Here is a 26,952-nt window from a genome sequence, read left to right as displayed (position 1 = left end):
GGCGGGGCCGGCGGCAGCAGCGGCGTGGGGCGCCGGGGGACTGGCTGGGGTGCTGCCCTTCCCGGCTCGGACCCCGCCATGAGCGCGCTGGGCCGGGCGCGCAGGGAGCGCTGGCCGCAGGCGGAGTATGAGGCACAGGCGAAAGGTGAGGGGGGGCCCGGCTGCGGGGGGCGCTGGGACCTCCCGGGGTCCCGGCGGGAGGGCAGGAGGGAGGGAGAGGCGGCTCCGGGGGCTGAGCCCTCCCCGCTGGCCGGGGCTGGACGCCACGGGAGCCGGACGCCTGGGTTCCCCGCGCTCGCCCCTCGGCAGGGCAGAAGCCAGCGGAGGGTTCAGTGCAACTTCCTTCGCGGGTTCCGGCTTGAGCGCGATTTAACTTCCTCTCCCGCGCGCCCTCCACGCAGGACCTGGGGAGTCCCTGCGAGTGTGAACCCAGGCGTCCGGCTCCCAGCGCCTCCCCCGGCCCCCAACCCCTAGTGAGCCGGGGACAGAACCCCGGCGTCCGGCTCCCGCCCCCCAACCCCCAATGAGCAGGGGACAGAACCCAGGCGTCCGGCTCCCAGCGCCTCCCCCGGCCCCCAACCCCTAGTGAGCCGGGGACAGAACCCCGGCGTCCGGCTCCCGCCCCCCAACCCCCAATGAGCCGGGGACAGAACCCAGGCGTCCGGCTCCCAGCGCCTCCCCCGCCCCCCAACCCCTAGTGAGCCGGGGACAGAACCCCGGCGTCCGGCTCCCGCCCCCCAACCCCCAATGAGCCGGGGACAGAACCCAGGCGTCCGGCTCCCAGCGCCCTCCCCGCCCCCCAACCGCTAGTGAGCCGGGGACAGAACCCAGGCGTCCGGGCTTCCAGCCCCGCCCCACAACCCTCAGTGAGCCGGGGACAGAACCCAGGCGTCCGAGGTTCCAGCCCCGCCCCCAATCCTCCCTGCGCCGGCGAGACACTCGTTTGAGCGCTTCTGTGCGAGGGTTGTGCTGGGGGATGGCCCGGGCTGCTGGGGCGGGAGGCGCTGGCCACTTCCTGGTGGGTGTGTCTGAGGCTGTCACAGGGTGCGGCACGGGGGAGTCCCGACTCGGGCCCGGGTCGCCCCAAAGGGAGGGGAGCAGCTGGCCCCGGGGACGGGCTCCCGCCTGGCCCTGAGCTCTCCCGTGCCTGGCGCGCCGGGACCGCGGGAAGCCAGGAGCCGGGCGGTCTCCACCCCCGCCGGGGGCCAGTCGGGCTCCCAGCATCCCCGCTAGCCCCAGCCTGGGCTGCCAGCTGACCCGGAGAGGGCCGGGCCCTACCGACATATCGCAATGCCGGCTCCCGGCCCCCGGACTTCCCGCTGCCTGTCCCACTGTGCTGACCCCTGGGTCCCTTCCCCCACGTGCTGAGCCCCGACTCCTGGGTCCCTTTTTTGCCGCGCAGAGCTGCGCTGCCAGCTGGCGGAGCAGCAGCGGGGGCGAGAGGCCCAGGCTGAGACCCGGCTACAGCTGCTACAGGACCTGGGCGAGTTCCTGCGCCGACGGGCAGAGCTGGAGCTTGAGTATTCCCGTGGCCTGGAGAAGCTGTCGGAGAGATTCACGCCCCGGCTGCGTGGGGCTAAAGAGCTCCCCAGGTGGGCCATGGGCAGCAGCTGTGCGGGAAACATTGCGGGCTGGGAAGGAGGGGGCGCTGGGGGGCCCCGGGCCGGAGCGAGGGGGCGCTGGGGGGGCCGCGGGCTGGAGCGAGGGGGCACTGGGGGCACTGGCTGCAGCGCTGGGGGGCCCCGGGCCAGAGCGAGGGGGAGCTGGGGGGCCCCGGGCTGGAGCGAGGGGCACTGGGGGGCCGCGGGCCGGAGCGAGGGGGCACTGGGGGGGCTGCGGGCTGGAGCGAGGGGGCACTGGGGGCACTGGCTGCAGCGCTGGGGGGCCCCGGGCCGGAGCGAGGGGGCGCTGGGGGGCCCCGGGCCGGAGCGAGGGGCACTGGGGGGGCCGCGGGCCGGAGCAAGGGGGCTCTGGGGGGCCCCGGGCCAGAGCGAGGGGGCACTGGGGGGGGCTGCGGGCTGGAGCGAGGGGGCGCTGGGGGCACTGGCTGCAGCGCTGGGGGGTCCTGGGCTGGAGCGAGGGGGCGCTGGGGGGGCCGCGGGCTGGAGTGAGGGGGCGCTGGGGGCCCTGGGCCAGAGCAAGGGGGCGCTGGGGGGGCCGCGGGCCGGAGTGAGGGGGCGCTGGGGGCCCTGGGCTGGAGCGAGGGGGCGCTGGGCCGGGGCAAGGGCATGGCACTCCCCCACAGGAAGGAGCAGGAGCTGCCGAGCCCACTGCAGTGCTGGCAGGTGCTGCTCAGGGCCACGCGCCAGGCTGGCCGGGACCACGGAGCGCTGAGCGAGATCTACAACGGGGCCCTTACGCTGCAGCTGGCCCAGCTCAGTGACAACGTGGGGCACCTGGCCAAGAAGGTGGGGCTGGCTGATGGGTGGCTGGAATCCTCCAGATGCCTTGGTCCCTTCCCTCCCCCAGCACTGCTCACCCCTGCCCCGGACGCCTGGGTCCCTTCCCTCCCCCGGCACTGCTCACCCCTGCCCCGGACGCCTGGGTCCCTTCCCTCCCCCGGCACTGCTCACCCCTGCCCCGGACGCCTGGGTCCCTTCCCTCCCCCGGCACTGCTCACCCCTGCCCCGGACGCCTGGGTCCCTTTCCTCCCCCGACACTGCTCACCCCCCCCGGGACGCCTGGGTCCCTTCCCTCCCCCGCACAGATGTGTTCCCAACTCCTGCGGGCTCCTGGCTGTGCCCCTGTGGGGTCACTTTGGGGTCCCAACTCCCAATCTCTAACCCCCTGGTCCCCAGAGCAGGGAGCTGGAGCAGCAGATGCAGGAGGAGGTGCTGACGATGATCTCGGAGCTGCAGATGGTGAGTGGGGACCCCTGGGGGGTGGGACTTGGACCACCCAGCCCCCACTAACCCCCCCCTCCGCAGGCGATGAAAAGTTACCAGGCGCGCTGCGCCGAGAGCCAGAGTGCCGAGAATAAGCTGCGGGAGGCTGAGCGGCAGGAAGAGAAGAGGGGAGCCCGGCAGCCCCCCGAGCTGGGCGGCTCTGTGGGGGGTGCTGGGCTGGACAAGGGCCCCCGACGCACCTCCCTGCGCAAGGGGGAGCGGCTGCTGGAGAAGGTGAGCGTGGGGGACGCGGGAGGGGGAGGGGCGTAGCAGGGTCTGTGTGGTGGGGGTCGGGCCGGGGGGCTACAGGCAGGGCAGGGCCAGGGTTTCTGGAACTGGGAGTGGGGCCTCGGGGGAGGGGGTTGAGGCTCAGCAGCCGGGGTGGGGCTCGGTTCCTGGGGTGGGGTTCAGCGGCCAGGGCAGGGCCTGGGGGTGGGACTTATCGGCCGGGGGGGGCCTGATGGCTCTTCCCCGCCCCAGCGCCAGGCCCGGCTGCTGGCGGCCCAGCAGAAATGCGCCCTGGCACGCAATGATTATCTCCTGCATCTGGCGGCCACCAACGCCCTGATCAGCAGCTACTGCCTGCGGGACGTCCCCGACCTGCTCGATGTACGTGGGGCAGGTCGAAAGGCGGGGAGGCTCTGGGGGTGGGGCCGTAGCTGTATGTGGGGCTGGGCCGGGTGGTGGAGGAGCCAAGGGTGGGGGTGGGGGGCCAGGCCGGCTGGTGGAGGGGCTGGGGGGGCAGGGCTGGGCTGGTGGAGGGGCCGTGAGTGGGGCGGGGGGCCGGGCTGGGTGGTGGAGGAGCCAGGGGTGGGGATGGGAGGCCGGGCTGGGTTGTGGAGGGGCCGGGGGGTGTAGGGCTGGGCTGGGCTGGTGGAGGGGCCGTGAGTGGGGCGGGGGGCCGGGCCGGGTGGTGGAGGGGCTGGGGGTGGGGATGGGAGGCCGGGCTGGGCTGGTGGAGGGGCCGTGGCTGGGGGGGGCCAGGCCGGGTGGTGGAGGAGCCAGGGGTGGGGATGGGAGGCCGGGCCGGGTGGTGGAGAAGCCAGGGGTGTGGGTGGGGGGCTGGGCCAGGTGGTGGAGGGGCAGTGGCCAGGGCAGGGCCGGGGGTGGAGGGGTCGTGGCCGGGGGCTGGCCCTGGGGTGGGGCAGTGGCTGTGGGGGGGGAGGTTGGGGGGGGCGGGGGCGGGGCGGGGCCGGGGGTGGAGGGGTCGTGGCCGGGGGCTGGCCCTGGGGTGGGGCAGTGGCTGTGGGGGGGGCGGGGCGGGGCCGGGGGGAGGGGTCATGGCCGGGGGCTGGCCCCGGGGTGGGGCCGCGGCGGGGGGGCCGGGGCTCAGGGCGCCTCTCCCCACAGTGCTCGGACCTGGGCTTCCATCTCTCCCTGGGCCGCCTGCTGCGGACGGTGGTGGCGGCCGAGGGGCGGGTGCAGAGCTCCTGGCAGGGGGGGCTGCAGGCCCTGGAGGGGGCGGTGCTGGCGCTGGATGCCCCCAGCGACAAGGCCCGGCTGATGCAGGCTAACCCGGCTGCCTACGGGCCCCCGCCGCACTTCGAGTACCACCCCCACGAGGGAGACCAGGTGAGGGGGCCAGTGGGAGGGGCTGGCGGGGGTGAGGTACAGTGGGGGAGGGGTGATGGGGTACAGGCAGGGGTGGGGGGGGGTCACAGCCAGGCTGACGGGGGAGGGGCGGGGTGGGACACTCAGGCTGACGGAGGAGGGGCACCTGGCTCCCCTAGGTCTCAGAGGTCCAGGGCGGGGGGCCCCTGCGCCCGGAGCTGCTGCAGCGCCTGGAGCTCATCGAGGTGCGCCTGAGGGACCTGAGCCTGGAGACAGACGAGGTGGGTGGGGGCCCCTAAGCTGGCTGCTGCTGCAAAGCATTCTGGGAGGCAGTGGGGCAGGACCTGGCGCCACTGCCCAGTGCATTCTGGAAAGGGGCCAGGGAACCCGGGTGGAGCTGTCCCCGGTGCATCGGGGGAAGGGCGCTGGCGGGGGGTCTGTCTTGGGTGCATCGGGGGAAGGGCGCTGGCTGGCAGGGGGCTGTCCCCAGTGCATCGTGGGAAGGGCGCTGGCAGGCGGGGGGGCTGTTCCCGGTGCATCGGGGGAAGGGCGCTGGCAGGCGGGGGGGCTGTTCCCGGTGCATTGTGGGAAGGACACTGGCAGGCGGGGGGCTGTCCCTGGTGCATCGGGGGAAGGGCGCTGGCAGGCGGGGGGGCTGTTCCCGGTGCATTGTGGGAAGGACACTGGCAGGCGGGGGGCTGTCCCTGGTGCATCGGGGGAAGGGCGCTGGCAGGCGGGGGGCTGTCCCTGGTGCATTGTGGGAAGGACACTGGCAGGCGGGGGGCTGTCCCTGGTGCATCGGGGGAAGGGCGCTGGCAGGTGGGGGGCTGTCCCTGGTGCATTGGGGGAACAGACACAAAAAGCTGGAATGTCCAACTGTATCCAGTGTTCAGCTACTCACCCCAGAACTCCTGAGCCCTGAGACTCCCCACTTTCAAACCTGCCCTCTGACACTCCTGAGCTTTGGCCATGGGGCCCAGGGTCTCACCCCCAGACTCATCCCAGATGAGGGAGCTGTGTGCAGGAAAACTGAGGCACAGACTGTGCAGAGCTGGGGAAGCCCCATGTCGTGCTGCTGCTGCAAGTGCTCCTGGGAGGAGGGAAACTGAGGCACAGGCTCTGTGGGAGGGGACCCCCTGGTGTGATGTCCACTGCTGCAAGTGCTCCTGGGAGTAGGGAAACTGAGGCACAGACTGTGCAGAGCTGGGGAAGCCCCATGTCGTGCTGCTGTTGCAAGTGCTCCTGGGAGGAGGGAAACTGAGGCACAGGCTCTGTGGGAGGGGACCCCCGGTGGCAGAGCCCCTGGTGTGATGGTTACTGCTGCAAAGGCGCCAGGGAGGATATCTCTGCCCCCACATCCGGCAGGTGAACAAGACGCTGCAAGCAACGCTGGAGGGACTGCGGGAGCTGCTGGCTGCAGAGGACCCTGAGGCGCTGGAGGCTTTTGGGGGGCCGGGCTCGGCTGAGTCGCTGCGGGGGGCTGCTGCTGAGGGCCGCGGCTGGGCTAAGAGACGGGCCCGTCAGCAGGAGATGGAGACCTTCTACCTGACGGTGGGGCCCTGGCGTCCCCCTGGTGGTGTACCCCCTCCCCTGCCCAGTGTACTCCCCTGTCTGGTGTCCCCCCCAGCAGTGTACCCCCTCAGCCACTCTCCCCCGCTGGTGTCCCCCTCACCCACCTGGTGTCTCCCAAGCCCGCGGCGGTGTCCCCTGCATCCCTGCCATGCAGGGGCCCCCTCCAGTGTCCCCCCACTGCACACCTTGCCTGATGCCTCCCCCCCACCAGAAGCTGGAGCTGTTCCTGTCCCGGCGCAGCATTGGGGTGAAGCTACAGGTGAAGCTGGAGCTGCTGCGTGACGCCCTGATGAAGGGTGAGAAGGGGAGAGGCGAGGGGTGGGGGGCAGGGGACGGACCCAGGTGTCCGGGTGCTGACTCTGCCTCTCACTGTCTCTGCAGCAGCTGCCGAGGACGGGGAGGAGCTCAGGTGAGGGTAGGGAGACTGGGGGATGGGGGGCAGCGTGGGTCCTGCCCCCTGCTCCCACTCAGTATCTGCTGTGTCCCTGCACAGGGCCCCCCCCCGCATGGCTGCTCCCCGCCTTCCGGCTGCCCTTGGGGCCTTCCCCGCTGACCTGGAGGAATATGTGCAGGTACTACACCCCTGCTTTGCCTCCCTGTGGCCCCCTGTTCTAACTCCCATGGCCCCTCTGCTAACCCCTGCTCTGCCCCCACTACCAGCAGCCCCACCCCTCCCTGTGCTCCCTAGACAGGTGGGGCTGAGCTGGCCCTTGGGGACTAGGGAGTCTCTCATGTGATTTGCTGGAGCTGGGGGGTGTCTGCTGTCCCTAGCCCCTCCCCCACCAATGGGGCAGAGGCTAGGTGGGGCAGCGGGGTCTGACCTACCCCCTTCCTGTGCAGAAATCGGGCCAAGCCATCCCACTGGTGGTGGAGAGCTGCGTCCGCTTCATCAGCCTGCATGGTAAGGCTGGGGGAGGAGCCCGTCCTGGACGCCTGGGTCCCATTCCACCTGTACCGGGTGTCCCAGCTGCTCACCCCATTTGGCCCTACCCTGGGCACTCTGGCCCCTCCCCAAAGTGTCAGCTCCTGGTGTTGGGTCCTACCCATCCCACATTGGTCTTCCTCCAGGGCTCCACCACGAGGGCGTCTTCCGAGTGCCAGGCTCCCAGATGCGGGTGACAGAAATCCGGGAGGCCTTTGAGAGAGGTGAGGATGCTCAGCAGTTCTTGGGTGCGGGAGGGGTGGGCAGGGTTATTGTGTGGGCAAGGATCAGTGTGTAGAGAGCTGGAAAGGACGTTCGGTGAGGTCACGGTGTGGGCGGGGATCAGTGCATGGAGGGGCTGGGAAGGCTGTTGGGCGAGGTCACGGCGTGGGTGGGGATCAGTGCATGGGGGGGCTGGGAAGGCTGTAGTTAGAGGTACGGTGTGGGCAGAGATTGGTATGTGGGGAGCAGGATGGCTGTTGTTTGAGGTTATGGTGTGGGTGGAGGTCCGTACCTGGGGGGCTGGGAAGGCTGTTGTTCGAGGTCACGGCGTGGGCAGGGATCGGTACTGGGGGCAGGAAGGCTGTTGGGCAAGGTCACGGTGTGGGCGGGGATCAGTGCATGGGGGGGCTGGGAAGGCTGTTGGGCGAGGTCACGGCGTGGGTGGGGATCAGTGCATGGGGGGGCTGGGAAGGCTGTAGTTAGAGGCACGGTGTGGGCAGGGATGGGTATGTGGGGGCAGGAAGGCTGTTGGGCGAGGTAATGGTGCGGGCAGGGATTGGTATGTGGGGAGCACTATGGCTGTTGTTTGAGGTTACGGTGTGGGCAGGGATCAGTACTGGGGGCAGGAAGGCTGTTGGGCAAGGTCACGGCGTGGGCGGGGATCGGTACTGGGGGCAGGAAGGCTGTTGGGCAAGGTCACGGCGTGGGCAGGGATCGGTACTGGGGGGCAGGAAGGCTGTTGGGCGAGGTCACGGTGTGTGGGCAGGGATCGGTACTGGGGGTCAGAAAGGCTGTTGGGCGAGGTCACGGCGTGGGCAGGGATCGGTACTGGGGGCAGGAAGGCTGTTGGTCGAGGTCACGGTGTGGGCAGGGATCGGTACGGCGGGCAGGAAGGCTGTTGTTTGAGGTCACGGCATGGGCAGGGATCGGTACTGGGGGCACTAAGGCTGTTGGCGAGGTCACGGTGCGGGCAGGGATTGGTACTGGGGGCAGCAAGGCTGTTGTTCGAGGTCACGGTGTGGGCAGGGATCGGTACTGGGGGACAGGAAGGCTGCTGGCGAGGTCACGGCGTGGGCAGGGATCGGTACTGGGGGGCAGGAAGGCTGTTGGCGAGGTCACGGTGTGGGCGGGTATGGGGGGGAGGAAAGCTGTTGGGCGAGGTCACGGTGTGGGCAGGGATCGGTACTGGGGGCAGGAAGGCTGATGGGCGAGGTCACGGTGTGGGCAGGGATCGGTACTGGGGGGCAGGAAGGCTGTTGGCGAGGTCACGGTGTGGGTGGGTATGGGGGGGAGGAAAGCTGTTGGGCGAGGTCACGGCGTGGGCAGGGATCGGTACTGGGGGCAGGAAGGCTGATGGGCGAGGTCACGGTGTGGGCAGGGATCGGTACTGGGGGGCAGGAAGGCTGTTGGCGAGGTCACGGTGTGGGTGGGTATGGGGGGGAGGAAAGCTGTTGGGCGAGGTCACGGTGTGGGCAGGGATCGGTACTGGGGGACAGGAAGGCTGTTGGGTGAGGTCACGGTGTGGGCAGGGATCGGTACTGGGGGGCAGGAAGGCTGTTGGCGAGGTCACGGTGTGGGTGGGTATGGGGGGGAGGAAAGCTGTTGGGCGAGGTCACGGCGTGGGCAGGGATCGGTACTGGGGCAGTAAGGCTGTTGGGTGAGGTCACGGAGTGGGCAGGGATCGGTACTGGGGGGCAGGAAGGCTGTTGGCGAGGTCACGGTGTGGGCAGGGATCGGTAATGGGGGCAGGAAGGCTGTTGGGCGAGGTCACGGCGTGGGTAGGGATCGGTACTGGGGGAGGAAGGCTGTTGTTCGAGGTCATGGCGTAGGCAGGGATCGGTAATGGGGGCAGGTAGGCTGTTGGGCGAGGTCACGGCGTGGGCAGGGATCGGTACTGGGGGAGGAAGGCTGTTGGGCGAGGTCACGGCGTGGGCAGGGATCGGTACTGGGGCAGTAAGGCTGTTGGGCGAGGTCACGGCGTGGGCAGGGATCAGTACTGGGGGCAGGAAGGCTGTTGGGCGAGGTCACGGCGTGGGTAGGGATCGGTACTGGGGGCAGGAAGGCTGTTGGGCGAGGTCACGGCGTGGGCAGGGATCGGTACTGGGGGAGGAAGGCTGTTGGGCGAGGTCACGGCGTGGGCAGGGATCGGTACTGGGGCAGTAAGGCTGTTGGGCGAGGTAACGGCGTGGGTAGGGATCGGTACTGGGGGCAGGTAGGCTGTTGGGCGAGGTCACGGCGTGGGCAGGGATCGGTACTGGGGGAGGAAGGCTGTTGGGCGAGGTCACGGTGTGGGCGGGTACTGGGGGGCAGGAAGGCTGTTGGCGAGGTCACGGTGTGGGCGGGTACGGGGGGGAGGAGAGCTGTTGGGCGAGGTCATGGCGTGGGCAGGGATCGGTACTGGGGGCAGGAAGGCTGTTGGCGAGGTCACGGTATGGGCGGGTGCTGGGGGGCAGGAAGGCTCTTGGGCGAGGTCACGGAGTGGGCGGGTACTGGGGGCAGGAAGGCTGTTGGCGAGGTCACGGTATGGGCGGGTACTGGGGGGCAGGAAGGCTGTTGGGCGAGGTCACGGCGTGGGCAGGGATCGGTACTGGGGCAGGAAGGCTGTTGGCGAGGTCACGGTGTGGGCAGGGATCGGTACTGGGTGAGGAAGGCTGTTGGCGAGGTCACGGCGTGGGCAGGGATCGGTACTGGGGCAGGAAGGCTGTTGGGCGAGGTCATGGTGTGGGCGGGTACGGGGGGCAGTAAGGCTGTTGTTCGAGGTCACGGCGTGGGCAGGGATCGGTACTGGGGGAGGAAGGCTGTAGGGCGAGGTCACGGCGTGGGCAGGGATCGGTACTGGGGGCAGGGAGGCTGTTGGCGAGGTCACGGTGTGGGCGGGTACTGGGGGGAGGAAGGCTGTTGGGCGACGTCACGGCGTGGGCAGGGATCGGTACTGGGGGGCAGGAAGGCTGTTGGCGAGGTCACGGTGTGGGCGGGTATGGGGGGGAGGAAGGCTGTTGGGCGAGGTCACGGTGTGGGCAGGGATCGGTACTGGGGGGCAGGAAGGCTATTGGGCGAGGTCACGGCATGGGCAGGGATCGGTACTGGGGGGCAGGAAGGCTGTTGGCGAGGTCACGGTGTGGGCAGGGATCGGTATTGGGGGCAGGAAGGCTGTTGGCGAGGTCACGGCGTGGGCAGGGATCCGTACTGGGGGGCAGGAAGGCTGTTGGCGAGGTCACGGTGTGCGCAGGGATCGGTACAGGGGGCAGGAAGGCTGTTGGGCGAGGTCACGGCGTGGGCAGGGATCGGTACTGGGGGGCAGGAAGGCTGTTGGCGAGATCACGGTGTGGGCGGGTATGGGGGGGAGGAAGGCTGTTGGGCGAGGTCACGGTGTGGGCAGGGATCGGTACTGGGGGCAGGAAGGCTGTTGGCGAGGTCACGGCGTGGGCAGGGATCGGTACTGGGGGGCAGGAAGGCTGTTGGCGAGGTCACGGTGTGGGCAGGGATCGGTACTGGGGGCAGGAAGGCTGTTGGCGCGGTCACGGTATGGGCGGGTACTGGGGGGCAGGAAAGCTGTTGGGTGAGGTCACGGCGTGGGCAGGGATCGGTACTGGGGCAGGAAGGCTGTTGGCGAGGTCACGGCGTGGGCAGGGATCGGTACTGGGGGAGGAAAGCTGTTGTGCGAGGTCACGGCGTGGGCAGGGATCGGTACTGGGGGAGGAAGGCTGTTGGCGAGGTCACGGCGTGGGCAGGGATCGGTACTGGGGCAGGAAGGCTGTTGGGCGAAGTCACGGTGTGGGCGGGTACGGGGGGGAGGAAGGCTGTTGGCGAGGTCACAGCGTGGGCAGGGATCGGTACTGGGGCAGTAAGGCTATTGGGCGAGGTCACGGCGTGGGCAGGGATCGGTACTGGGGGCAGGAAGGCTGATGGCGAGGACACGGCGTGGGCAGGGATCGGTACTGGGGGGCAGGAAGGCTGTTGGCGAGGTCACGGCGTGGGCAGGGATCGGTACTGGGGGGCAGGAAGGCTGTTGGCGAGGTCACGGTATGGGCGGGTACGGGGGGGCAGGAAGGCTGTTGGGCGAGGTCACGGCGTGGGCGGGTACTGGGGGCAGGAAGGCTGTTGGCGAGGTCACGGCGTGGGTAGGGATCGGTATTGGGGGACAGGAAGGCTGTTGGCGAGGTCACGGTGTTGGCGGGTATGGGGGGGAGGAAAGCTGTTGTTCGAGGTCATGGCGTGGGCAGGGATCGGTATTGGGGGACAGGAAGGCTGTTGTTCGAGGTCACGGCGTGGGCAGGGATCGGTATTGGGGGACAGGAAGGCTGTTGGCGAGGGCACGGTGTGGGCAGGGATCGGTACTGGGGGCAGGAAGGCTGTTGTTCGAGGTCACGGCGTGGGCAGGGATCGGTATTGGGGGACAGGAAGGCTGTTGGCGAGGTCACGGTGTGGGCAGCGATCGGTACTGGGGGAGGAAGGCTGTTGTTCAAGGTCACGGCGTGGGCAGGGATCGGTATTGGGGGGCAGGAAGGCTGTTGGCGAGGTCACGGTGTGGGCAGGGATCGGTACTGGGGGAGGAAGGCTGTTGTTCGAGGTCACGGTGTGGGCAGGGATCGGTACTGGGGCGCAGGAAGGCTGTTGGCGAGGTCACGGTGTGGGTGGGTATGGGGGGAAGGAAAGCTGTTGGGCGAGGTCACGGCGTGGGCAGGGATCGGTACTGGGGGCAGGAAGGCTGATGGGCGAGGTCACGGCGTGGGCAGGGATCGGTACTGGGGGGCAGGAAGGCTGTTGGCGAGGTCACGGTGTGGGCGGGTATGGGGGGGAGGAAAGCTGTTGGGCGAGGTCACGGTGTGGGCAGGGATCGGTACTGGGGGGCAGGAAGGCTGTTGGCGAGGTCACGGTGTGGGCGGGTATTGGGGGGGAGGAAAGCTGTTGGGCGAGGTCACGGCGTGGGCAGGGATCGGTACTGGGGAAGGCAGGCTGTTGTTCGAGGTCACGGTGTGGGCAGGGATCGGTATTGCGGGACAGGAAGGCTGTTGGCGAGGTCACGGTGTGGGCGGGTATGGGGGGGAGGAAAGCTGTTGGGCGAGGTCACAGCGTGGGCAGGGATCGGTACTGGCGGGCAGGAAGGCTGTTGGGTGAGGTCACGGCGTGGGCAGGGATCGGTACTGGGTCAGGAAGGCTGTTGGGCGAGGTCACGGCGTGGGCAGGGATCGGTACTGGGGGAGGAAGGCTGTTGGGTGAGGTCACGGAGTGGGCAGGGATCGGTACTGGGGGGCAGGAAGGCTGTTGGCGAGGTCACGGTGTGGGCAGGGATCGGTAATGGGGGCAGGAAGGCTGTTGGGCGAGGTCACGGCGTGGGTAGGGATCGGTACTGGGGGAGGAAGGCTGTTGTTCGAGGTCATGGCGTAGGCAGGGATCGGTAATGGGGGCAGGTAGGCTGTTGGGCGAGGTCACGGCGTGGGCAGGGATCGGTACTGGGGGAGGAAGGCTGTTGGGAGAGGTCACGGCGTGGGCAGGGATCGGTACTGGGGCAGTAAGGCTGTTGGGCGAGGTCACGGCGTGGGCAGGGATCAGTACTGGGGGCAGGAAGGCTGTTGGGCGAGGTCACGGCGTGGGTAGGGATCGGTACTGGGGGCAGGAAGGCTGTTGGGCGAGGTCACGGCGTGGGCAGGGATCGGTACTGGGGGAGGAAGGCTGTTGGGCGAGGTCACGGCGTGGGCAGGGATCGGTACTGGGGCAGTAAGGCTGTTGGGCGAGGTCACGGCGTGGGTAGGGATCGGTACTGGGGGCAGGTAGGCTGTTGGGCGAGGACACGGCGTGGGCAGGGATCGGTACTGGGGGAGGAAGGCTGTTGGGCGAGGTCACGGTGTGGGCGGGTACTGGGGGGCAGGAAGGCTGTTGGCGAGGTCACGGTGTGGGCGGGTACGGGGGGGAGGAGAGCTGTTGGGCGAGGTCATGGCGTGGGCAGGGATCGGTACTGGGGGCAGGAAGGCTGTTGGCGAGGTCACGGTATGGGCGGGTGCTGGGGGGCAGGAAGGCTCTTGGGCGAGGTCACGGAGTGGGCGGGTACTGGGGGCAGGAAGGCTGTTGGCGAGGTCACGGTATGGGCGGGTACTGGGGGGCAGGAAGGCTGTTGGGCGAGGTCACGGCGTGGGCAGGGATCGGTACTGGGGCAGGAAGGCTGTTGGCGAGGTCACGGTGTGGGCAGGGATCGGTACTGGGTGAGGAAGGCTGTTGGCGAGGTCACGGCGTGGGCAGGGATCGGTACTGGGGGAGGAAGGCTGTAGGGCGAGGTCACGGCGTGGGCAGGGATCGGTACTGGGGGCAGGGAGGCTGTTGGCGAGGTCACGGTGTGGGCGGGTACTGGGGGGAGGAAGGCTGTTGGGCGACGTCACGGCGTGGGCAGGGATCGGTACTGGGGGGCAGGAAGGCTGTTGGCGAGGTCACGGTGTGGGCGGGTATGGGGGGGAGGAAGGCTGTTGGGCGAGGTCACGGTGTGGGCAGGGATCGGTACTGGGGGGCAGGAAGGCTATTGGGCGAGGTCACGGCATGGGCAGGGATCGGTACTGGGGGGCAGGAAGGCTGTTGGCGAGGTCACGGTGTGGGCAGGGATCGGTATTGGGGGCAGGAAGGCTGTTGGCGAGGTCACGGCGTGGGCAGGGATCCGTACTGGGGGGCAGGAAGGCTGTTGGCGAGGTCACGGTGTGCGCAGGGATCGGTACAGGGGGCAGGAAGGCTGTTGGGCGAGGTCACGGCGTGGGCAGGGATCGGTACTGGGGGGCAGGAAGGCTGTTGGCGAGATCACGGTGTGGGCGGGTATGGGGGGGGAGGAAGGCTGTTGGGCGAGGTCACGGTGTGGGCAGGGATCGGTACTGGGGGCAGGAAGGCTGTTGGCGAGGTCACGGCGTGGGCAGGGATCGGTACTGGGGGGCAGGAAGGCTGTTGGCGAGGTCACGGTGTGGGCAGGGATCGGTACTGGGGGCAGGAAGGCTGTTGGCGCGGTCACGGTATGGGCGGGTACTGGGGGGCAGGAAAGCTGTTGGGTGAGGTCACGGCGTGGGCAGGGATCGGTACTGGGGCAGGAAGGCTGTTGGCGAGGTCACGGCGTGGGCAGGGATCGGTACTGGGGGAGGAAAGCTGTTGTGCGAGGTCACGGCGTGGGCAGGGATCGGTACTGGGGGAGGAAGGCTGTTGGCGAGGTCACGGCGTGGGCAGGGATCGGTACTGGGGCAGGAAGGCTGTTGGGCGAAGTCACGGTGTGGGCGGGTACGGGGGGGAGGAAGGCTGTTGGCGAGGTCACAGCGTGGGCAGGGATCGGTACTGGGGCAGTAAGGCTATTGGGCGAGGTCACGGCGTGGGCAGGGATCGGTACTGGGGGCAGGAAGGCTGATGGCGAGGACACGGCGTGGGCAGGGATCGGTACTGGGGGGCAGGAAGGCTGTTGGCGAGGTCACGGCGTGGGCAGGGATCGGTACTGGGGGGCAGGAAGGCTATTGGCGAGGTCACGGTATGGGCGGGTACGGGGGGGCAGGAAGGCTGTTGGGCGAGGTCACGGCGTGGGCGGGTACTGGGGGCAGGAAGGCTGTTGGCGAGGTCACGGCGTGGGTAGGGATCGGTATTGGGGGACAGGAAGGCTGTTGGCGAGGTCACGGTGTTGGCGGGTATGGGGGGGAGGAAAGCTGTTGTTCGAGGTCATGGCGTGGGCAGGGATCGGTATTGGGGGACAGGAAGGCTGTTGTTCGAGGTCACGGCGTGGGCAGGGATCGGTATTGGGGGACAGGAAGGCTGTTGGCGAGGGCACGGTGTGGGCAGGGATCGGTACTGGGGGCAGGAAGGCTGTTGTTCGAGGTCACGGCGTGGGCAGGGATCGGTATTGGGGGACAGGAAGGCTGTTGGCGAGGTCACGGTGTGGGCAGCGATCGGTACTGGGGGAGGAAGGCTGTTGTTCAAGGTCACGGCGTGGGCAGGGATCGGTATTGGGGGGCAGGAAGGCTGTTGGCGAGGTCACGGTGTGGGCAGGGATCGGTACTGGGGGAGGAAGGCTGTTGTTCGAGGTCACGGTGTGGGCAGGGATCGGTACTGGGGCGCAGGAAGGCTGTTGGCGAGGTCACGGTGTGGGTGGGTATGGGGGGAAGGAAAGCTGTTGGGCGAGGTCACGGCGTGGGCAGGGATCGGTACTGGGGGCAGGAAGGCTGATGGGCGAGGTCACGGCGTGGGCAGGGATCGGTACTGGGGGGCAGGAAGGCTGTTGGCGAGGTCACGGTGTGGGCGGGTATGGGGGGGAGGAAAGCTGTTGGGCGAGGTCACGGTGTGGGCAGGGATTGGTACTGGGGGGCAGGAAGGCTGTTGGCGAGGTCACGGTGTGGGCGGGTATTGGGGGGGAGGAAAGCTGTTGGGCGAGGTCACGGCGTGGGCAGGGATCGGTACTGGGGAAGGCAGGCTGTTGTTCGAGGTCACGGTGTGGGCAGGGATCGGTATTGCGGGACAGGAAGGCTGTTGGCGAGGTCACGGTGTGGGCGGGTATGGGGGGGAGGAAAGCTGTTGGGCGAGGTCACAGCGTGGGCAGGGATCGGTACTGGCGGGCAGGAAGGCTGTTGGGTGAGGTCACGGCGTGGGCAGGGATCGGTACTGGGTCAGGAAGGCTGTTGGGCGAGGTCACGGCGTGGGCAGGGATCGGTACTGGGGGAGGAAGGCTGTTGGGCGAGGTCACGGCGTGGGCAGGGATCGGTACTGGGGGCAGGAAGGCTGTTGGGCGAGGTCACGGCGTGGGCAGAGATCAGTACTGGGGGCAGGAAGGCTGTTGGCGAGGTCACGGCGTGGGCAGGGATCGGTACTGGGGGCAGTAAGGCTGTTGGGGAGGTCACGGCGTGGGCATAGATCGGTACTGAGGGGCAGGAAGGCTGTTGGCGAGGTCACGGCGTGGGCAGGGGTCGGTACAGGGGGCAGTAAGGCTGTTGGGCGAGGTCACGGCGTGGGTAGGGATCGGTACTGGGGGCAGGAAGGCTGTTGGGCGAGGTCACGGCGTGGGCAGGGATCGGTACTGGGGGCAGGAAGGATGTTGGGCGAGGTCACGGCGTGGGTAGGGATCGGTACTGGGGGCAGGAAGGCTGTTGGGCGAGGTCACGGCGTGGGCGGGTACTGGGGGCAGGAAGGCTGTTGGCGAGGTCACGGTGTGGGCGGGTACTGGGGGGCAGGAAGGCTGTTGGCGAGGTCACGGCGTGGGCAGGGATCGGTACTGGGGGCAGGAAGGCTGTTGGGCGAGGTCACGGCGTGGGCTGGTACTGGGGTCAGGAAGGCTGTTGGCGAGGTCACGGTGTGGGCGGGTACTGGGGGGCAGGAAGGCTGGTGGCGAGGTCACGGCGTTTGCAGGGATCGGTACTGGGCGCAGGAAGGGTGTTGGGCGAGGTCACGGCGTGGGCTGGTACTGGGGGCAGGAAGGCTGTTGGCGAGGTCACGGTGTGGGCGGCTACTGGGGGGCAGGAAGGCTGTTGGCGAGGTCACGGCGTGGGCAGGGATCGGTACTGGGGGCAGTAAGGCTGTTGTTCGAGGTCACGGTGTGGGCAGGGATCGGTACTGGGGGGCAGGAAGGCTGTTGGCGAGGTCACGGTGTGGGCGGGTATGGGGGGGAGGAAAGCTGTTGGGCGAGGTCACGGCGTGGGCAGGGATCGGTACTGGGGCAGTAAGGCTGTTGGGTGAGGTCACGGAGTGGGCAGGGATCGGTACTGGGGGGCAGGAAGGCTGTTGGCGAGGTCACGGTGTGGGCAGGGATCGGTAATGGGGGCAGGAAGGCTGTTGGGCGAGGTCACGGCGTGGGTAGGGATCGGTACTGGGGGAGGAAGGCTGTTGTTCGAGGTCATGGCGTAGGCAGGGATCGGTAATGGGGGCAGGAAGGCTGTTGGGCGAGGTCACGGCGTGGGTAGGGATCGGTACTGGGGGCAGGTAGGCTGTTGGGCGAGGTCACGGCGTGGGTAGGGATCGGTACTGGGGGAGGAAGGCTGTTGGGCGAGGTCACGGCGTGGGCAGGGATCGGTACTGGGGCAGTAAGACTGTTGGGCGAGGTCACGGCGTGGGCAGGGATCGGTACTGGGGGCAGGAAGGCTGTTGGGCGAGGTCACGGCGTGGGTAGGGATCGGTACTGGGGGCAGGAAGGCTGTTGGGCGAGGTCACGGCGTGGGCAGGGATCGGTACTGGAGGAGGAAGGCTGTTGGGCGAGGTCACGGCGTGGGCAGGGATCGGTACTGGGGGGCAGGAAGGCTGTTGACGAGGTCACGCTGTGGGCGGGTAATGGGGGGGAGGAAGGCTGTTGGGCGAGGTCACGGTGTGGGCAGGGATCGGTACTGGGGGGCAGGAAGGCTGTTGGGCGAGGTCACGGCGTGGGCAGGGATCGGTACTGGGGGGCAGGAAGGCTGTTGGCGAGGTCACGGTGTGGGCAGGGATCGGTACTGGGGGCAGGAAGGCTGTTGGCGAGGTCACGGCGTGGGCAGGGATCCGTATTGGGGGACAGGAAGGCTGTTGGCGAGGTCACGGTGTGGGCAGGGATCGGTACTGGGGGCAGGAAGGCTGTTGGGCGAGGTCACGGTGTGGGCAGGGATCGGTACTGGGGGCAGGAAGGCTGTTGGCGAGGTCACGGTATGGGCGGGTACTGGGGGGCAGGAAGGCTGTTGGGCGAGGTCACGGCGTGGGCAGGGATCGGTACTGGGGCAGGAAGGCTGTTGGCGAGGTCACGGTGTGGGCAGGGATCGGTACTGGGGGAGGAAGGCTGTTGGGCGAGGTCACGGCGTGGGCAGGGATCGGTACTGGGGCAGGAAGGCTGTTGGGTGAGGTCACGGTGTGGGCGGGTACGGGGGGGAGGAAGGCTGTTGGCGAGGTCACGGTGTGGGCAGGGATCGGTACTGGGGGCAGGAAGGCTGTTGGCGAGGTCACGGCGTGGGCAGGGATCCGTACTGGGGGGCAGGAAGGCTGTTGGCGAGGTCACGGTGTGGGCAGGGATCGGTACTGGGGGCAGGAAGGCTGTTGGGCGAGGTCACGGCGTGGGCAGGGATCGGTACTGGGGGGCAGGAAGGCTGTTGGCGAGGTCATGGTGTGGGCGGGTATGGGGGGGAGGAAGGCTGTTGCGCGAGGTCACGGTGTGGGCAGGGATTGGTACTGGGGGCAGGAAGGCTGTTGGTGAGGTCACGGCGTGGGCAGGGATCGGTACTGGGGGGCAGGAAGGCTGTTGGCGAGGTCACGGTGTGGGCAGGGATCGGTACTGGGGGCAGGAAGGCTGTTGGCGAGGTCACGGTATGGGCGGGTGCTGGGGGGCAGGAAGGCTCTTGGGCGAGGTCACGGAGTGGGCGGGTACTGGGGGCAGGAAGGCTGTTGGCGAGGTCACGGTGTGGGCGGGTACTGGGGGGCAGGAAGGCTGTTGGGCGAGGTCACGGCGTGGGCAGGGATCGGTACTGGGGCAGGAAGGCTGTTGGCGAGGTCACGGCGTGGGCAGGGATCGGTACTGGGTGAGGAAGGCTGTTGGCGAGGTCACGGCGTGGGCAGGGATCGGTACTGGGGCAGGAAGGCTGTTGGGCGAGGTCACGGTGTGGGCGGGTACGGGGGGCAGTAAGGCTGTTGGGTGAGGTCACGGCGTGGGCAGGGATCGGTACTGGGGGAGGAAGGCTGTTCGAGGTCATGGCGTGAGCAGGGATCGGTACTGGGGGCAGTAAGGCTGTAGGGCGAGGTCACGGCGTGGGCAGGGATCGGTACTGGGGGCAGGGAGGCTGTTGGCGAGGTCACGGTGTGGGCGGGTACTGGGGGGAGGAAGGCTGTTGGGCGAGGTCACGGCGTGGGCAGGGATCGGTACTGGGGGGCAGGAAGGCTGTTGGCGAGGTCACGGTGTGGGCGGGTATGGGGGGGAGGAAGGCTGTTGGGCGAGGTCACGGTGTGGGCAGGGATCGGTACTGGGGGGCAGGAAGGCTATTGGGCGAGGTCACGGCATGGGCAGGGATCGGTACTGGGGGGCAGGAAGGCTGTTGGCGAGGTCACGGTGTGGGCAGGGATCGGTATTGGGGGCAGGAAGGCTGTTGGCGAGGTCACGGCGTGGGCAGGGATCCGTACTGGGGGGCAGGAAGGCTGTTGGCGAGGTCACGGTGTGCGCAGGGATCGGTACAGGGGGCAGGAAGGCTGTTGGGCGAGGTCACGGCGTGGGCAGGGATCGGTACTGGGGGGCAGGAAGGCTGTTGGCGAGATCACGGTGTGGGCGGGTATGTGGGGGAGGAAGGCTGTTGGGCGAGGTCACGGTGTGGGCAGGGATCGGTACTGGGGGCAGGAAGGCTGTTGGCGAGGTCACGGCGTGGGCAGGGATCGGTACTGGGGGGCAGGAAGGCTGTTGGCGAGGTCACGGTGTGGGCAGGGATCGGTACTGGGGGCAGGAAGGCTGTTGGCGCGGTCACGGTATGGGCGGGTACTGGGGAGCAGGAAAGCTGTTGGGCGAGGTCACGGCGTGGGCAGGGATCGGTACTGGGGCAGGAAGGCTGTTGGGCGAGGTCACGGCGTGGGCAGGAATCGGTACTGGGGGCAGGAGGGCTGTTGGCGAGGTCACGTTGTGGGCGGGTACTGGGGGGAGGAAGGCTGTTGGGCGAGGTCACGGCGTGGGCAGGGATCGGTACTGGGGGGCAGGAAGGCTGTTGGCGAGGTCACGGTGTGCGCGGGTATGGGGGGGAGGAAGGCTGTTGGGCGAGGTCACGGTGTGGGCAGGGATCGGTACTGGGGGGCAGGAAGGCTGTTGGGCGAGGTCACGGCGTGGGCAGGGATCGGTTCTGGGGGGCAGGAAGGCTGTTGGCGAGGTCACGGCGTGGGCAGGGATCGGTACTGGGGGCAGTAAGGCTGTTGGGCGAGGTCACGGCGTGGGCGGGTACGGGGTGGAGGAAGGCTGTTGGCGAGGTCACGGCGTGGGCAGGGATCGGTACTGGGGGCAGTAAGGCTGTTGGGCGAGGTCACGGCGTGGGCGGGTACTGGGGGCTGGAAGGCTGTTGGCGAGGTCACGGTGTGGGCGGGTACGGTGGGGATTAAGGCTGTTGGGCGAGGTCACGGCGTGGGCAGGGATCGGTACTGGGGCAGGAAGGCTGTTGGGCGAGGTCACGGCGTGGGCGGGTACTGGGGGCAGGAAGGCTCTTGGCGAGGTCACGGTGTGGGCGGGTACGGTGGGGATTAAGGCTGTTGGGCGAGGTCACGGCGTGGGCAGGGATCGGTACTGGGGCAGGAAGGCTGTTGGGCGAGGTCACGGCGTGGGCGGGTACTGGGGGCAGGAAGGCTGTTGGCGAGGTCACGGTGTGGGCAGGGATCGGTACTGGGGCAGGAAGGCTGTTGGCGAGGTCACAGTATGGGCTGGTACTGGGGGGCAGGAAGCCTGTTGGGCGAGGTCACGGCGTGGGCAGGGATCGGTACTGGGGCAGGAAGGCTGTTGGCGAGGTCACGGTGTGGGCGGGTACGGGGGGTAGTAAGGCTGTTGGGCGAGGTCACGGCGTGGGCAGGGATCGGTACTGGGGGCAGGAAGGCTGTTGGCGAGGTTAAGGTGTGGGCAGGGATCGGTACTGGGGGAGGAAGGCTGTTGGGCGAGGTCACGGCGTGGGCAGGGATCGGTACTGGGGGCAGGAAGGCTGTTGGCGAGGTCACGGTGTGGGCGGGTATGGGGGGGAGGAAAGCTGTTGGGCGAGGTCACGGCGTGGGCAGGGATCGGTACTGGGGGCAGTAAGGCTGTTGGGCGAGGTCACGGTGTGGGCGGGTACGGTGGGGAGGAAGGCTGTTGGGTGAGGTCACGGCGTGGGCAGGGATCGGTACTGGGGCAGGAAGGCTGTTGGCGAGGTCACGGCGTGGGCGGGTACTGGGGGCAGGAAGGCTGTTGGCGAGGTCACGGTGTGGGCGGGTACGGGGGGGAGGAGAGCTGTTGGCGAGGTCACGGCGTGGGCAGGGATCGGTACTGGGGGCAGGAAGGCTGTTGGCGAGGTCACGGCGTGGGCAGGGATCGGTACTGGGGGCAGTAAGGCTGTTGGCGAGGTCACGGCGTGGGCGGGTACTGGGGGCAGGAAGGCTGTTGGCGAGGTCACGGTGTGGGCGGGTACTGGGGGCAGGAAGGCTGTTGGGCGAGGTCACGGCGTGGGCAGGGATCGGTACTGGGGGCAGGAAGGCTGTTGGCGAGGTCACGGCGTGGGCGGGTACTGGGGGCAGGAAGGCTGTTGGCGAGGTCACGGTGTGGGCGGGTACGGGGGGGAGGAGAACTGTTGGCGAGGTCACGGCGTGGGCAGGGATCGGTACTGGGGGCAGGAAGGATGTTGGCGAGGTCACGGCGTGGGCGGGTACTGGGGGCAGGAAGGCTGTTGGCGAGGTCACGGTGTGGGCGGGTATGCGGGGGAGGAGAGCTGTTGGCGAGGTCACGGCGTGGTCAGGGATCGGTACTGGGGGCAGGAAGGCTGTTGGCGAGGTCACGGCGTGGGCAGGTACGGGGGGCAGGAAGGCTGTTGGCGAGGTCACGGCGTGGGTGGGTACTGGGGGCAGGAAGGCTGTTGGGCGAGGTCACGGCGTGGGCGGGTACGGGGGGGAGGAAGGCTGTTGGGCGAGGTCACGGCGTGGGCAGGGATCGGTACTGGGGCAGGAAGGCTGTTGGGCGAGGTCACGGCGTGGGCGGGTACTGGGGGCAGGAAGGCTGTTGGCGAGGTCACGGTGTGGGCGGGTACTAGGGGGCAGGAAGGCTGTTGGCGAGGTCACGGCGTGGGCAGGGATCGGTACTGGGGGCAGGAAGGCTGTTGGGCGAGGTCACGGCGTGGCCAGGGATCGGTACTGGGGGCAGGAAGGCTGTTGGCGAGGTCACGGTGTGGGCAGGGATCGGTACTGGTGGAGGAAGGCTGTTGGGCGAGGTCACGGCGTGGGCAGGGATCGGTACTGGGGGCAGGAAGGCTGTTGGCGAGGTCACGGCGTGGGCAGGGATCGGTACTGGGGCAGGAAGGCTGTTGGCGAGGTCACGGTGTGGGCGGGTATGGGGGGGAGGAAAGCTGTTGGGCGAGGTCACGGCGTGGGCAGGGATCGGTACTGGGGGCAGGAAGGCTGTTGGGCGAGGTCACGGCGTGGGCGGGTACGGGGGGGAGGAAGGCTGTTGGGCGAGGTCACGGCGTGGGCAGGGATCGGTACTGGGGGCAGGAAGGCTGTTGGCGAGGTTAAGGTGTGGGCAGGGATCGGTACTGGGGGAGGAAGGCTGTTGGGCGAGGTCACGGCGTGGGCAGGGATCGGTACTGGGGGCAGGAAGGCTGTTGGCGAGGTCACGGTGTGGGCGGGTATGGGGGGGAGGAAAGCTGTTGGGCGAGGTCACGGCGTGGGCAGGGATCGGTACTGGGGGCAGTAAGGCTGTTGGGCGAGGTCACGGTGTGGGCGGGTACGGTGGGGAGGAAGGCTGTTGGGTGAGGTCACGGCGTGGGCAGGGATCGGTACTGGGGCAGGAAGGCTGTTGGCGAGGTCACGGCGTGGGCGGGTACTGGGGGCAGGAAGGCTGTTGGCGAGGTCACGGTGTGGGCGGGTACGGGGGGGAGGAGAACTGTTGGCGAGGTCACGGCGTGGGCAGGGATCGGTACTGGGGGCAGGAAGGCTGTTGGCGAGGTCACGGTGTGGGCGGGTACGGGGGGGAGGAGAGCTGTTGGCGAGGTCACGGCGTGGGCAGGGATCGGTACTGGGGGCAGGAAGGCTGTTGGGCGAGGTCACGGCGTGGGCGGGTACGGGGGGGAGGAAGGCTGTTGGGCGAGGTCACGGCGTGGGCAGGGATCGGTACTGGGGGCAGGAAGGCTGTTGGGCGAGGTCACGGCGTGGGCGGGTATGGGGGGGAGGAAGGCTGTTGGGCGAGGTCACGGTGTGGGCAGGGATCGGTACTGGGGGGCAGGAAGGCTGTTGGCGAGGTCACGGTGTGGGCGGGTATGGGGGGGAGGAAGGCTGTTGGGCGAGGTCACGGCGTGGGCAGGGATCGGTACTGGGGGCAGGAAGGCTGTTGGGCGAGGTCACGGCGTGGGCGGGTACTGGGGGCAGGAAGGCTGTTGGGCGAGGTCACGGCGTGGGCGGGGTCGGTGCAGATGGGGGCCTCAGGGCCCTCCCAGTATCACACTGTGCCCACTTCCCAGGTGAGGACCCGCTGGCAGACGGCTCCTACCCCCGGGACCTGGACTCAGTTGCCGGGGTGCTCAAGCTGTTTTTTCGGGGGCTAGAGAAACCGCTGATCCCACCAGCTGCCTTCCCAGAGCTGCTGGCGGTGGCCCGTGAGTCTCTGGGGTGTGTGCCCCCCAAGTCCTCTGTGTGCTCCCCCACTCCCCCCATTGCACCCCAGTGTCTGACTGTCCTGCTCCCCCAGAGCTCGAGTCCCCGGCTGAGCGACACTCTCGTCTCTGCGCCCTGATCTCCCGCCTCCCGGCGCCAGCAGCCATCGTCCTGCGCTACCTTTGCGCCTTCCTGCACCAGTCAGTGTCTGGGGTGCCGTCGGGCAGGGGGCTCGGCTGGGGTGTCCTGGGGTGGGGCAGGGTGTGCTAAGGGGCTGGTGGCCAGGCAGGGTTACAATCTGTGGGGCAAGAGGCACCATTGGGCCAGGTGGGGCTGGTGGCTGGGCAGAGTCTCATGCCGTGGGGCAGAGGGAGCCGTGGGGCTGGTGGCCGGGCAGGGCCCTGTGCCATGGGGTGATGGCTAGATGGCGTTTTGCACCGTGGGGCAGGTGATCAGGACTGGGCCCTACCCCCATAGTGTGTCCCAGCACAGCGAAGAGAACATGATGGGGCCCTACAACCTGGCCGTGTGCTTCGGGCCCACTCTGGCCTCTGTGCCCCCTGGCCTGGACCCCGTTGCTGCCCAGCCCCACGCCAACGAGGCCATCAAATGCCTGATTATGGAGCCCCAGGCCACGTTCCCACCCCCAAGCCAGCTGCCTGGTCCCCTCTACACACCCGCGCTCGATGAGGACTGGTGAGCTGTGGGGTGTGGGGCAGGGAGTCCATCGGGGGCTGCTGGGAGGGGGAACAGGAAGGAGGGGGTGTAGGGGTGGGGGGGAAGGAGTCAGTTGGGGGCTGCTGGGAGGGGGAGTGGGAAGGAAGGGGTGCAGGGGTGGGGGGGAAGGAGTCAGTTGGGGGCTGCTGGGAGGGGGAGTGGGAAAGAAGGGGCGCAGGGGGTGTGGGGCTGGGAGAAGGGACTGGGGGAGTTTGGGGCAGAGCAGTGGGTGGGCGTGCAAGGGGGTCCTGGGGCAGGGCCCTGACCTCACCCCATGTCTCCCCAGTGAGGACGCTGGGGCTGAGGACAACGAAACCGAGGGAACCCTCGAGGTGTCAGCTGTGGCCAGCCAGGAGGGTGAGAGAGACGGGGGCTCGGATGCAGGGGTCCTTCTGCCTCCCAGGTCTGGCTTGTGAGATGGTCCGACACCCTCTGGGCTGAGCCTGGACCCCCCCACCCTGGCATGCACCCGCCAGCCTGAACCCCACAATCTGAAGGCCCCTTGCCCACCCCCCAGGCCCCGATGGGCTGGGCTGGGCTGGGCTTTCTCAGCTCGGCTTGGCTCCCCCCCACCCCCCACAGGAATCCCCTGGGGATCACTCACTCTGGGCCATGGAGCATGTGATGGGTGCCAGGAGGCATGAAGAGCAAGTGCAGTGGGGGGACTCAGGGGCATTACCGGCAGGAGGTGTTGGGGGGATGCAGGGGCCTTGCTGGCAGGAGGTGCCGGGGGGATGCGGGGGCCTTGCTGGTGGGAGGTGCTGGGGGAGCAGGAGGACGCGGGGGCCTTGCTGGTGGGAGGTGCTGGGGGAGCGGGAGGACGCGGGGGCCTTGCTGGTGGGAGGTGCCGGGGGGACGCGGGGGCCTTGCTGGCGGGAGGTGCCGGGGGGACGCGGGGGCCTTGCTGGTGGGAGGTGCTGGGGGAGCGGGAGGACGCGGGGGCCTTGCTGGCGGGAGGTGCTGGGGGGACGCGGGGGCCTTGCTGGCGGGAGGTGCTGGGGGAGCAGGAGGACGCGGGGGCCTTGCTGGTGGGAGGTGCTGGGGGAGCGGGAGGACTCGGGGGGCCTTGCTGGTGGGAGGTGCAGCAGCCACCAGTGAGCTCTGACATGTTCCCCCAGTCCTGGAGCTCCCCGCTGAGGCCGTGGGGCGCTTTGCCTATGTGGGGCGCTCACCCCAGGAGCTGTCCTTCCAGCCGGGGGACCGCATCCAGCTGCTGGCCAGGGCCTCAGAGGACTGGTGGCGCGGGCAGCTGCGGGGGGCCCACGGCCTGGTGCCCCACAAGTACATCAGCCTGAGCACCAGGTGAGGGGGAGCGTGGCTGTGGTGGGCAGGGAAGGGGGTGGGGAACTGCCCCTAACAGTCTGTTCTGCCCCCCAGTGCTGAGCCAGGCCCGAGGTCCTGCCCCACGGCATCAGACAGAACCGCCCCAGCAGAGCCCCCACTGGAGTCCGCCAGCAGGTGAGGGCCAGACAGCAGCCCCCTCCCCTGGCCCCAGCCTGGCCCCCGCTGACCCCCTTTCTCTGGCAGGCTGCGAGTGAATTCAGAGGGGGGCAGCCGGGGGCGCCAGCAGGCAGGAGCCAGCCCCGTCCGCAAGGTGGGCTCCCCCTTCCTTGATGTGGAGCGGCTGCCCCTGCCCTGCCCCAGGATGGAGCGTGGGCCCCTGGGGCTTGGCCCCCCTGGCACCAGTCGCCCCAGCAGCGCAGAGCCACCAGGCACCCCCCAGACACACATGGAGATGGATAAGGTAGCCTGGGGCAAACCCCACTTGCAGTCCCCCCAGTACAGACAAGACCTTCTCTTGAGGCTGGGCCCCCATCCCCCTCCTGCATCAGCCAGCCCCACAGGTCCACCAGCCCCCCTCCCGGCTTCCCCCCATTCCTCCTGCCCTCCCCTGGGCTCCCCACCCCATCACCCCCCTCAGCCAGGCCCCCATTCCTTCTGCCTTCCCTGGGCTCCCCACCCCATCACCCCCCTCAGCCAGGCCCCCTTTCCTTCTGCCTTCCCTGGGCTCCCCACCCCATCACCTCCCACAGCCAGGCCCCCATTCCTTCTGCCTTCCCTGGGCTCCCCACCCCATCACCCCCCTCAGCCAGGCCCCCTTTCCTTCTGCCTTCCCTGGGCTCCCCACCCCATCACCTCCCACAGCCAGGCCCCCATTCCTCCTGCCCTCCCCTGGGCTCCCCACCCCATCACCCCCTGCAGCCAGGCCCCCATTCCTCCTGCCCTCCCCTAGGCTCCCCACTAAAATCACCCCCCCCGCTTCAGGTTTCTCCCTGCTCCCCCCCATCTGCTCTCTCCACAGGTTGTGCTGCGGAGCATGGACTGTGTCTTCAAGGAGCTGCTGAGCCGGAGCAGTGGGAAGCAGGGTGTGGACGAGGGGGGCCCCGAACCTGAAGCTGCCCCAGCGGGGAAGAGGGGCCCTGCTGCCCCCAAGCCCACCTTCGCTCTGCGCAGCAAAGTGCTGTCCAAAGTCGCCGGGAATGGGGAGTGACACCCCCCACCCCCGGCATCAGTGGGAGGGGGGGGCAGCACCAGGGTTGGAGCACACCCCCCAGCTTGCTGAAAGTGTTACCCCCGGACGCCTGGGTTCTTTCCTGGCCTAGCACAGGATTGGGGCTGAGAGTGGGGGGAGGGTGGGAACCCTGGCCACCTGCATTTGAGATACGCTACCTGCGCTCCCATCCAGTGGGGTTGCCTGTAACGCCCCCAGGGAAACATATACTGTCCCCAGCTCACTGGGGTCCCCCTGTAATCCTCCCCCCATGTGTCCCTGCCTCTTGGGGGCCCTGTGTAATCCCCCCCCCCCACAGTGAACTTGACTTTTACATGCAATAAAGAGGTGCC

General features: G+C 68.7%; 1 protein-coding gene across 3 annotated transcripts; it reads left to right on the top strand.

Moving 5' to 3' along the window:
- ARHGAP4 (Rho GTPase activating protein 4) lies at nt 1-26,952 on the top strand. 3 transcript variants are annotated; one of them, XM_075016508.1, is made up of 23 exons: nt 1-145; nt 1,403-1,592; nt 2,246-2,408; nt 2,799-2,861; nt 2,928-3,119; nt 3,366-3,494; nt 4,236-4,457; nt 4,616-4,717; nt 5,802-5,832; nt 5,878-5,987; nt 6,220-6,304; nt 6,390-6,417; nt 6,502-6,580; nt 6,849-6,909; nt 7,077-7,154; nt 23,259-23,393; nt 23,486-23,591; nt 23,869-24,087; nt 24,395-24,465; nt 25,227-25,410; nt 25,486-25,566; nt 25,636-25,852; nt 26,411-26,952. In XM_075016508.1, exons 1-23 carry the CDS (start codon nt 79-81, stop codon nt 26,597-26,599), a joined length of 2,802 nt encoding a protein of 933 aa, XP_074872609.1. In that variant the 5' UTR covers nt 1-78; the 3' UTR covers nt 26,600-26,952. The 3 variants fall into 3 exon arrangements, with proteins under 3 accessions (XP_074872609.1, XP_074872608.1, XP_074872610.1); XM_075016507.1 differs by having other exon boundaries at nt 5,802-5,987; XM_075016509.1 differs by lacking the exons at nt 6,220-6,304; nt 6,390-6,417; nt 6,502-6,580 and having other exon boundaries at nt 5,802-5,987.

Source organism: Carettochelys insculpta, chromosome 22 (genome assembly GCF_033958435.1).
Source record: "Carettochelys insculpta isolate YL-2023 chromosome 22, ASM3395843v1, whole genome shotgun sequence".
NCBI lineage: Eukaryota > Metazoa > Chordata > Testudines > Carettochelyidae > Carettochelys > Carettochelys insculpta.
This window is presented reverse-complemented; position numbering and strand designations above follow the sequence as displayed.